At 67.6% G+C, this 12,037-nt stretch overlaps 1 protein-coding gene across 1 annotated transcript; it reads left to right on the top strand.

The window, feature by feature from the left end:
* The first annotated feature begins 687 nt into the window (after nt 1–687).
* Nucleotides 688–9,578, top strand: FOSB (FosB proto-oncogene, AP-1 transcription factor subunit). Its single transcript, XM_075727303.1, is given in 5 exon segments — nt 688–816; nt 4,733–4,861; nt 4,863–5,021; nt 5,131–5,238; nt 9,159–9,578. Coding segments are annotated over 5 exon segments (945 nt in total).
* Nucleotides 9,579–12,037: the final 2,459 nt, after the last annotated feature.

Raw genomic sequence — 12,037 nt, 5'->3', positions numbered from 1 at the left:
TAACCGGAGCCTGGGAGGGATCCAGCGGCACCGGGAGCAGCGCACCGGGACTTTACAGCCGGTAACCGGAGCCAGGGGACCGATCGAGCGGCACCGGGATTTTGCAGCCGGTAACCGGAGCCTGGGACCGATCGAGCGGCACCGGCAGCAGCGCACCGGGACTTTGCAGCCGGTAACCGGAGCCTGGGAGGGATCCAGCGGTACCGGAAGCAGCACACCGGGACTTTGCAGCCGGTAACCGGAGCCTGGGGACCGATCGAGCGGCACCGGCAGCGGCGCACCGGGGACTTTGCAGCCGGTAACCGGAGCCAGGGGACCAATCGAGCGGCACCGGGGAGCAGCACACCGGGACTTTGCAGCCGGTAACCGGAGCCTGGGACCGATCGAGCGGCACCGGCAGCGGCGCACCGGGACTTTGCAGCCGGTAACCGGAGCCTGGGAGGGATCCAGCGGCACCGGGACTTTGCAGCCGGTAACCGGAGCCAGAGACCGATCGAGCGGCACCGGCAGCAGCGCACCGGCACGGCAGAGACCTCCGCGCCGAGGCATCGCCGGGGAGCGCCCCGTGCAGGCGGCGGCGGCGGGGCGAGCGGCGGGGCGAGCGGCGGTGCGTGGCCGGTGCCCGCCATGCCGGTGGCCTGAGGCGCAGCCTTGGCGCGGCGCGGCGGCCCCCGCGGCCCCGGGGCCATGTACCAGGGCTTCCCCGGCGACTACGACTCGGGCTCGCGGTGCAGCTCCTCGCCCTCGGCCGAGTCCCGGTACCCGTCCCCGCTCCACTCCTTCGGCAGCCCGGCGGCGGCGGCGGGCGCCGCGCAGGTGAGTGGCCGGCGCGGGCCGCCAGGGGGAGGCGGGCGGCGCGAGGGGGGGGCGGGGTCGTGCGTAAACGCGTGACGCGCTGGAACCCTCCGTGATGACGCGGCGCACGTACGGCGCGCGCGGGGGTTTATTTTGGAACGCGGCGCCCGCCGCCTCCCCCCCCGCGCGCTCCGCGCGCGCCGTTGCTATGGGAGAAAAGGGGGCGGGGTTCCGCCCCCCCGGGGAGGCCACGCCCCCGGCGCAGCAGAGGCCACGCCCCCAGCGCGCAACCGGGCAGGGGGATCCGGTGCAACCGGGGAGGGGGGACTGGGGGTGCCCCCCCCCCACCGGCTCCCGGTGTAACCGGGGAGGGGGGGTCCCGGTATAACCGGGGAGGGGGCACTCGGGGTGTCCCCCCCCCCACCGGCTCCCGGTGTAACCGGGGAGGGGGGGTCCCGGTGCGACCGGGGAGGGGGCACTCGGGGTGCCCCCCCCCCGCCGGGGTCCCGGTGTAACCGGGGAGGGGGCACTCGGGGTGTCCCCCCCCCCGCCGGGGTCCCGGTGCAACCGGGGGAGGGGGGGTCCCGGTGCAACCGGGGAGGGGGGGACTGGGGGGTGCCCCCCCCCACCGGGTCCCGGTGTAACCGGGGAGGGGGGGTCCCGGTGCGACCGGGGAGGGGGCACTCGGGGTGTCCCCCCCCCCGCCGGGTCCCGGTGCAACCGGGGGAGGGGGGGTCCCGGTGTAACCGGGGAGGGGGCACTCGGGGTGTCCCCCCCCCCACCGGCTCCCGGTGCAACCGGGGAGGGGGCACTCGGGGTGTCCCCCCCCACCGGCTCCCGGTGCGACCGGGGAGGGGGCACTCGGGGTGCCCCCCCCCCCCGCGGGGTCCCGGTGTAACCGGGGGAGGGGGGCACTCGGGGTGTCCCCCCCCCACCGGGGGTGCTCAGTACACCCCCCCCCCCCAAAGGGGCGTTCCGGGGGGTGGGGGGCACCCTGAGCTGGGTGCTGGGGCCCCTCGGGTGCCGGGGGGTTTGCACGTGGGTGCACAAGTGCGGGGCGGCCTCGTGCAACAGCGCCGGGGCACGAGGGCCTCGTGCAACAGCACCGGGGTGGCCTCGCCCGGGGGTGCTGGGGGGTGCCAGGGGGTCGGGGACCTCGTGCACGGCGGTGCTGGGGCACGAGGGCGTCGCACGGCGGTGCCTGGAGGGATCTGGGCATCGGTGCCAGGGAGCTGAGGGCCTTGCACGACGGTGCCAGGGGCACGAGGGTGTTGGTGCCGGGCAGCTCTTGCACGACGGTGTCAGGGGCACAAGGGTCTTGTGCATCAGTGCCAGGGCTCTTGCACGTCGGTGCCAGGGACGTGAGGGTCTGGTGCATCGGTGCCAGGGAGCTCTTGCACGTTGGTGCCAGGGGCACGAGGGTGTCGGTGCCGGGGAGCTCTTGCACATCGGTGCTGGGGCACGAGGGCGTCGCACGTCGGTGCCTGGAGGGATCTGGGCATCGGGTGCCAGGGAGCTGAGGGCCTTGCACGACGGTGCCAGGGGCACGAGGGTGTTGGTGCCGGGCAGCTCTCGCACGACGGTGTCAGGGGCACAAGGGTCTTGTGCATCAGTGCCAGGGCTCTTGCGCGTCGGTGCCAGGGACGTGAGGGTCTGGTGTGTTGGTGCCAGGGAGCTCTTGCACGTTGGTGCCAGGGGCACGAGGGTGTCGGTGCCAGGGAGCTCTTGCACATCGGTGCTGGGGCACGAGGGGCGTCGCACGGCGGTGCCTGGAGGGATCTGGGCATCGGTGCCAGGGAGCTGAGGGCCTTGCACGACAGTGCCAGGGGCACGAGGGTGTTGGTGCCGGGGAGCTCTCGCACGACGGTGTCAGGGGCACAAGGGTCTTGTGCGTCGGTGCCAGGGACGTGAGGGTCTGGTGCGTCGGTGCCAGGGAGCTCTTGCACGTTGGTGCCAGGGGCACGAGGGTGTCGGTGCCGGGGAGCTCTCGCACGACGGTGTCAGGGGCACAAGGGTCTTGTGCATCAGTGCCAGGGCTCTTGCACGTCGGTGCCAGGGACGTGAGGGTCTGGTGCGTTGGTGCCAGGGAGCTCTCACATGTCGGTGCCAGGGGCACGAGTGCATCAGTGCGGGGGGAGCTCTTGCACGTCAGTGCCAGGGATGTGAGGGTCTGGTGTGTCGGTGCCAGGGAGCTCTCACACATTGGTGCTGGGGCACGAGGGTGTCGCACGTTGGTGCCTGGAAGGATTTGGGCATCGGTGCCAGGGAGCTGAGGGCCTTGCACGACAGTGCCAGGGGCACGAGGGTGCTGGGGAGCCCCTTGCACGTCGGTGCCAGGGATGTGAGGGTCTGGTGGTCGGTGCCGGGGAGCTCTTGCACGTTGGTGCCAGGGGCACGAGGGTGTCGGTGCCAGGGAGCTCTCGCACATCGGTGCTGGGGCACGAGGGCGTCACACGTCAGTGCCTGGAGGGATCTGGGCATCGGTGCCAGGGAGCTGAGGGCCTTGCACGACGGTGCCAGGGGCACGAGGGTGCTGGGGAGCCCTTGCACGTCGGTGCCAGGGATGTGAGGGTCTGGTGGTCGGTGCCAGGGAGCTCTTGCATGTTGGTGCCAGGGGCACGAGGGTGTTGGTGCCAGGGAGCTCTTGCACGTCGGTGCCAGGGATGTGATGGTCTGGTGCATCAGTGCCAGGGAGTTCTCGCACATCAGTGTCAGGGGCACGAGGGTGTTGGTGCCAGGGAGCTCTTGCACGTCAGTGCTGGGGGCACGAGGGCCTCGTGTCGGTGCTGGGGAGCTCTCACACGTTGGTGCCAGGGGCACGAGGGTGTCGCACGTTGGTGCCTGGAAGGACTTGGGCATCGATGCCAGGGACCTGAGGGCGTTGCACGTCGGTGCTGGGGGGCACGAGGGTGTTGGTGCCAGGGAGCTCTGCATGACAGTGCCAGGGGCACGAGGGTGCTGGGGAGCTCTTGCACGGTGGTGCCAGGGGCACGAGGGTGTTGGTACCAGGGGGGTCTCGCACGTCGGTGCTGGGGGCACGAGGGCCCTCGTGTCCGTGCTGGGGGAGCTCTTGCACATCGGTGCCAGGGACGTGAGGGTCTGGTGCGTCGGTGCCAGGGAGCTCTTGCACATTGGTGCCAGGGGCACGAGGGTGTTGGTGCCAGGGAGCTCTTGCACATCGGTGCCGGGGGGCACGAGGGCCTTGCACGTCAATGCCGGGGAGCTCTTGCCCGTTGGTGTCGGGTGCACGAGGGCCTTGCACGTTGGTGCTGTGGACCTCTCGCATATCGGTGCTGGGGGCATGAGGGCCTTGCACGTCGGTGCTGCGGACCTCTCGCACATCGGTGCCAGGGGCACGAGGGCCTTGCACATTGGTGCCGGGGAGCTCTTGCACGTCTGTGCCAGGACCATGAGGGCCTCGCACATCGGTGCCAGGGAGCTCTTGCCCATCTGGGGCACGAGGGCCTTGCACGTCAATGCCGGGGAGCTCTCGCCCGCCGGTGTCGGGGGCACGAGGGCCTTGCACGTCAATGCCGGGGAGCTCTTGCCCGTCGGTGCTGGGGGCACGAGGGCCTTGCACGCCGGTGCTGGGGAGCTCTTGCACGTCTGTGCCAGGGCCATGAGGGCCTTGCACGTCGGTGCCGGGGAGCTCTCGCCCATCGGTGCCAGGGGCACGAGGGCCTTGCACGTCGGTGCCGGGGACCTCTCGCCCGTCGGGTGCCGGGGGGCACGAGGGCCTTGCACGTCGGTGCCGGGGAGCTCTCGCCCGTCGGTGCTGGGGGCACGAGGGCCTTGCGCGTCGGTGCCGGGGCGTTGCGCATGGGCGCCGGGGACCTCTTGGGTCCCCGGTGCAAGGCGGGGTGGGTGGCAGCGCCAGCCCACCCATGGGTGCTGGCGGGCAGGGCCTGACCCCCCGCCCCGTTCCCCGTCTCCGCAGGAGTGCAGCGGCCTGGGGGACATGCCCGGCTCGTTCGTGCCCACGGTGACGGCCATCACCACCAGCCAGGACCTGCAGTGGCTGGTGCAGCCCACCCTCATCTCCTCGGTGGCCCAGTCGCAGCCCCCTGGGGGCACCCATGGCGCACCCCACCCCTCCCGTCGATCCCTACGATCTCCCGGGACCCAGTTACTCCACGCCGGGCATGGGCGCCTTCGCCACGGGGCCGGCGGCGGCACCGCCGGCGCGTCCCACCCGCGCCCGGCCCCGGCGCAGCCGCGAGGAGACGGTGAGTGGCGTCCCCCGCGCCCCGGCGGGCGGGTGGGGGGCACCCAAGAGGGTGGCGGGAGCGTGGGGACGCGGGTGGCAGCTGGCTGATGGTCCCGTCCCGCTGGCAGCTGACGCCGGAGGAGGAGGAGAAGCGCCGGGTGCGGCGGGAGAGGAACAAGTTGGCGGCGGCCAAGTGCCGTAACCGGCGCCGGGAGCTGACGGATCGGCTGCAGGCGGTGAGTGCTCGGGGACGGCGGTGTCACTGTAGCTGGGGGGTGACCGAGGGGGACAGCGGCGGCTCCCTGGGGTGGTGGAGGGATGGCAATGTCCCCCGCGGCTGGGGACGGCGCAGGGTGATGTCTACGGGCGCAGGACCCCAAGGGACGTTTGGGGACAGTGGTGTCCCCAAGGCCGTGGGGACATCAGAAGGGGACAATGATGATGCCCTCGGAGCTGGGGACAGCACAGGTTGATGTCTATGGGGGCAGGTCCCTGAGGGACATTTGGGGACAGTGGTGTCCCCAAGTCCATGGGGACATCGGGACAATTGACTTGAGCTTGTTGGAAGGGGCCTGGTCAATGCCTATGGGGACAGTGGTGTCCCCAGGACCAAGGGACACTGGAAGGGGACGATGATGATGCCCTCAGAGCTGAGGACAGCACAGGTTGATGTTGATGGGGGCAGGTCCCTGGCGATGTTTGGGGACAGTGGTGTCCGCAAGGCCATGGGGACGTCAGAAGAGGAGGATGATGATGCCCTCAGAGCTGGGGACAGCACAGGTTGATGTCTATGGGGACAGCTCCCCAAGGGATGTTTGGGGACAGTGGTGTCCCCAAGGCCATGGGGACATTGGGACAGTTGACTTGGGCTTGTTGGAAGGGGACTGGTTGATGCCTGTGGGGACAGTGGTGTCCCCAAGACCAAGGGGACATCAGAAGGGGACAATGATGATGCCCTCGGAGCTGGGGACAGCACAGGTTGATGTCTATGGGGACAGGTCCCTGGGGACGTTTGGGGACAGTGGTGTCCCTGAGGCCATGGGGACATGAGAAGGGGACTGGTCAATGTCTCTGGAGACAGTGGTGTCCCCAAGACCAAGGGACACTGGAAGGGGATGATGATGATGCCCTCAGAGCTGGGGACAGCACAGGTTGATGTCGATGGGGGCAGGACCCCAAGGGACGTTTGGGGACAGTGGTGTCCCCAAGGCCATCGGGATGTCAGAAGAGGAGGATGATGCCCTCAGAGCTGGGGACAGCACAGGTTGATGTCTATGTGGGCAGTTCCCTGGTGATGTTTGGGGACAGTGGTGTCCCCAAGGCCATGGGGACATCGGGATGGTTGACTTGAGCTTGTTGGAAGGGGCCTGGTCAATGCCTATGGGGACAGTGGTGTCCCCAGGACCAAGGGACACTGGAAGGGGACGATGATGATGCCCTCAGAGCTGGGGACAGCACAGGTTGATGTTGATGGGGGCAGGTCCCTGGCGATGTTTGGGGACTGTTGTGTCCGCAAGGCCATGGGGATGTCAGAAGAGGAGGATGATGATGTCCGCAGAGCTGGGGACAGCACAGGTTGATGTCTATGGGGGCAGGACCCAAGGGACACCTATGGGTGCACATCCTGGGGAGCTGGGGATGTTGGATGGGGACAGCAGTGTCCCCAGGACCACAGGAGACTGGAAGGGGAGGATGATGATGATGTCCCTTGGAGCTGGGGACATCGGAGGGGCAGATGGGAGAGGGACATTGGAGGGGGACAATCCTGTCCCCAGGAGCAGGGGACATCAGAGGAGGACACAATGTTGTCCCCAGGAGCAGGGGACATGGGAGGGGAAGATGGGAGAAGGATGCTGGAGGGGGACAATGCTGTCCCCAGGAGCAGGGGACGTTGGAGGGGAAGATGGGAGAAGGATGCTGGAGGGGGACAATGTTGTCCCCAGGAGCAGGGGACATGGGAGGAGGACACAGTGCTGTCCCCACGGAGGGGAAGATGGCAGAGGGACACTGGAGGGGGACAATGCTGTCCCCAGGAGCAGGGGACATGGGAGGAGAAGATGGGAGAAGGATGCTGGAGGGGGACAATGCTGTCCCCAGGAGCAGGGGACATCAGAGGAGGACACAAAGATGCTGGAGGAGGACACAGTGCCGTCCCCAGGAGCAGGGGACATGGCAAGGGAACAGACCTGGAGATGCTGGAGAGGGACACAACGTTGTCCCCAGGAGCGGGGGACATGGGAGGGGGACAGATAGAGACCTGGGAACACTGGAGGGGGACAATGCCATCCCCAGGAGCAGGGGACATGGGAGGGGGACACAAAGATGCTGGAGGAGGACACGGTGCTGTCCCCATGGAGGGGAAGATGGCAGAGGGACGCTGGAGGGGGACAATGCTGTCCCCAGGAGCCAGGAGGACACAAAGATGCTGGAGGGGGACAATGCCATCGCCAGGAGCAGGAGACGTGGGAGGGGGACAGATAGAGACCTGGGGATGCTGGAGAGGGACAATGCCATCCCCAGGAGCAGGGGACATCAGAGAGGAAGATGGTGGAGGGATGCTGGAGGGACACAATGCTGTCCCCAGGAGCAGGGGACATGGGACGAGGACATGATGCCGTCCTCAGGAGCAGGGGACATGGGAGGGGGACAGATAGAGACCTGGGGACACTGGAGGGGGACAATGTTGTCCCCAGGAGCAGGGGAAGATGGTGGAGGGGGACAATGCCATCCCCAGGAGCAGGGGACATGGGAGGGGAAAATGGTGGAGGGGAAGATGGTGGAGGACACAGCGCTGTCCCCAGGATCAGGGGACATGGGAGGGGACAGATAGAGACCTGGGGACACTGGAGGGGGACAATGCTGTCCCCAGGAGCGGGGGAAGATGGCGGAGGGGGAAGATGGCGGAGGGGGAAGATGGCGGAGGGGGAAGATGGCGGGGGACACAGCGCCGTCCCCAGGAGCAGGGGCTATGGGAGGGGAAGATGGCGGGGGACACAGTGCTGTCCCCAGGAGTGGGGGACATGGGAGGGGACAGATAGAGACCTGGGGATGCTGGAGGGACACAATGCTGTCCCCGGGAGCAGGGGAAGATGGCGGAGGGGGAAGATGGCGGAGGGGGAAGATGGCGGAGGACACAATGCCGTCCCCAGGAGCGGGGGAGGATGGCGGAGGGGGAAGATGGCGGGGGACACAGCACTGTCCCCTGGAGCAGGGGACGTGGGAGGGGGACAGATAGAGACCTGGGGATGCTGGAGGGGGACAATGCCGTCCCCAGGAGCAGGGGCCATGGCAGGGGAAGATGGCGGGGGACACGGCGCCGTCCCCAGGAGCAGGGGCTATGGGAGGGGAAGATGGCGGGGGACACAGCGCTGTCCCCAGGAGTGGGGGACATGGGAGGGGACAGATAGAGACCTGGGGATGCTGGAGGGACACAATGCCATCCCCAGGAGCAGGGGCCATGGGAGGGGACACTGGAGAGGGACACAATGCTGTCCCCAGGAGCAGGGGAAGATGGCGGAGGGGAAGATGGCGGAGGACACAATGCCATCCCCAGGAGCGGGGGAAGATGGCGGAGGGGGAAGATGGCGGGGGACACAGCGCTGTCCCCAGGAGCAGGGGACGTGGGAGGGGGACAGAGAGAGACCTGGGGATGCTGGAGGGGGACAATGCCGTCCCCAGGAGCAGGGGAAGATGGCGGAGGGGGAAGATGGCGGGGGACACAGCGCTGTCCCCTGGAGCAGGGGACGTGGGAGGGGGACAGAGAGAGACCTGGGGATGCTGGAGGGGGACAATGCCGTCCCCAGGAGCAGGGGAAGATGGCGGAGGGGGAAGATGGCGGGGGACACAGCGCTGTCCCCTGGAGCAGGGGACGTGGGAGGGGGACAGATAGAGACCTGGGGATGCTGGAGGGGGACAATGCCGTCCCCAGGAGCAGGGGCCATGGCAGGGGAAGATGGCGGGGGACACGGCGCCGTCCCCAGGAGCGGGGGCCATGGGAGGGGGACGCACGGCCCCCCAGGGATGCTGGGGGCGGAGCGGCCCCATCTGGGGGGCTCCCGGGAGGGCCACGTCCCGGGGGCTGGCGGGGGGGGGGGGGGACACACGACATGGCGGCGTCCCCCCGCCGCCCTCCTCACGCCCGCCGCCGCCGCCGCAGGAGACGGACCAGCTGGAGGAGGAGAAGGCCGAGCTGGAGTCGGAGATCGCCGAGCTGCAGAAGGAGAAGGAGCGGCTGGAGTTTGTCCTGGTGGCCCACGCCCCCGCCTGCAAGCTCCCCTTCGAGGACGTCGGCTCCTTGGGTGCCGGCCCCGCCGAGGTGAGCACCCTGGGCAAGGAAGAGCCGGCGGGGGCCATCGCCTTCCTCCCGCCGGGTCCGTTCCAGCCGAGCGCCCAGGGCCCCTTCCCCAGCTGCTGCTTCGCCCCCGGGGTCCCCTCGGGGCCCCCTAACCCATCCTATACGTCTTCGTTTGTGTTCACCCACCCAGAGGGAACCACCTGCGGAGCCTCGCATCAGCGGAGCAGCAGCAGCGACCAGTCCTCGGACTCCTTGAATTCTCCCTCGCTCCTCGCGTTGTGAACGGGGTGTCCGTGCCGTCCCCCTCCCCAAAAAAACCAACCAAAAAAAAAAACCCAAACCAAAAACCCAACCAAACCAACCCAAACGGGCACCTCCTCCCTCCCCGGGTGGTTTTTATGTGGTTTTTGCCGCCCCGCCCCCAAATTTTCCTGGTTTTTGGGGTTTTTTTTTTTTTTTTCCAATTTTTTTTTGGGGGGGGCGTTGATGAGCTTTGGCGCCCGGCTGTGGGGTGTTGGCACCGGAGGCGTCCATGGTGCGTCTCCATCTTTCCGGCGGCATCCCCGCCTGCTTTCGAGGTGGCCGTCCCCGCTCCCCCAGCATCTCGCGGGGGTCCAAGCAGCGTCTCCAGCCCTTCGGAGATGTCCGTGCCTGATTTCCATCGCCCGGGGAATGTCCCTGTGGTGTCTCCATCACCTTTGAGTTGGCCATCCCCAATCCCCGTCATCTCACGGGGGTTCAAGCAGCGTCTCCAGCCCTTTGGAGATGTTTCTACCAAATTCCTACCACCTGGGGAATGTCCCTGCGGTGTCTCCGTCACCTTTGAGTTGGCCATCCCCAATCCCCGTCATCTCACGGGGGTTCAAGCAGCGTCTCCAGCCCTTTGGAGATGTTTCTACCAAATTCCTACCACCTGGGGAATGTCCCTGTGGTGTCTCCGTCACCTTTGAGTTGGCCATCCCCAATCCCCGTCATCTCACGGGGGTTCAAGCAGCGTCTCCAGCCCTTTGGAGATGTTTCTACCAAATTCCTACCACCTGGGGAATGTCCCCGCGGTGTCTCCGTCACCTTTGAGTTGGCCATCCCCAATCCCCGTCATCTCACGGGGCTTTGTGCAGCGTCTTCAGCCCTTTGGAGAGGTTTCCGATGCATTTCCACCACCCGGGGAATGGCCCTGCCGTGTCTCCGTCACCTTTGAGGTGCCGGTCCCCAATCCCCGTCATCTCGTGGGGGTCCAAGCAGCGTCTCCATCCCTTTGGAGATGTTTCTACCAAATTCCTACCACCTGGGGAATGTCCCTGTGGTGTCTCCGTCACCTCAGAGGTGCCGGTCCCCAATCCCCGTCATCTCACGGGGCTTTGCACAGCGTCTCCCTCCCTTTGGAGATGTTTCCGATGAATTTCCACCACCCGGGGAACGTCCCTGCGGTGTCTCCGTCACCTCAGAGGTGGCCGTCCCCGCTCCCCCAGCATCTCGCGGGGGTTCCTGCAGCAGCTCCCTCCCTTTGGAGATGTTTCTGCCGAATTCCCACCACCCGGGGAAAGGTTCTTGTGGTGTTTCCGTCACCTTAGAGGTGCCTGTCCCCAATCCCCGTCGTCCCATGGGGCTTTGCGCAGCATCTCCATCGCTTTGGAGATGTTCCTCCTCAACTTCCATCCGCCTGAGAAGGTCCCTTTGTCGTCTCCATTGCCTTAGAGGCGGCTGTGCCCGATCCGCGGCACCCCGTGGTGCATCTCCAGCCCTTCGGAGATGTCCGTGCCTGATTTCCACCGCCCGGGGAATGTCCCCGTGGCGTCTCCGTCACCGTAGAGGTGGCCGTCCCTCATCCCCGTCATCTCACGGGGGGTTCCTGCAGCGGCTCCGGCCCTTTGGAGCCGTTTCTGCCGAATTTTCAATGCCCGGGGGAACGTCCCCGTGGTGTCCGCGTCACCTTAGAGGTGGCCGTCTCGGATCCCCGACATCCCGTGGGGATTCCTGCCGCATCTCCTTCACTTTGGAGATGCCCACGCCCGATCCCCGTGACGCCGTAGAGGTGTCCCCACCCCATCCCCCTTGTCCCGGGGGGGCCTCCCCGTGCCATCTCCATCCCTTCGGAGATGTCCCCACCGTCCCTCGCCCCGCCAAGGTCCCCGGGGCGTTTCCGTGACGCCGGAGACATCCGGGGTGTCTCCATCGTGTCCCGGCGAGGGGGCCACGCGGCGCCTACTTCGCCCTAGAGATGGCCACGCCGCGTGCCCCCCGCGGCCCCTTCCCCGCCGTCGGGGTGGCTGGGCCACCAACCCATGGGTGGCTGGGCCACGAACCCATGGGAGACTGGGCCACCAACCCATGGGAGACTGGGCCACCAACCCATGGGAGACTGGGCCACGAACCCATGGGTGACCGGGCCACGAACCCATGGGTGACCGGGCCACCAACCCATGGGTGGCTGGGCCATGAACCCACGGGTGACTGGGCCACCAACCCATGGGTGGCTGGGCCACCAACCCATGGGTGGCTGGGCCACGAACCCATGGGTGACCGGGCCACGAACCCATGGGTGGCTGGGCCACGAACCCATGGGTGGCTGGGCCACGAACCCATGGGTGGCCGGGCCACCAACCCATGGGTGACCGGGCCACCAACCCATGGGTGGCTGGGCCACGAAACCATGGGTGGCTGGGCCACGAAACCATGGGTGGCTGGGCCACGAACCCATGGGTGACCGGGCCACGAACCCATGGGTGGCTGGGCCACCAACC

Source organism: Pelecanus crispus (genome assembly GCF_030463565.1).
Source record: "Pelecanus crispus isolate bPelCri1 chromosome 30 unlocalized genomic scaffold, bPelCri1.pri SUPER_30_unloc_3, whole genome shotgun sequence".
NCBI lineage: Eukaryota > Metazoa > Chordata > Aves > Pelecaniformes > Pelecanidae > Pelecanus > Pelecanus crispus.
This window is presented reverse-complemented; position numbering and strand designations above follow the sequence as displayed.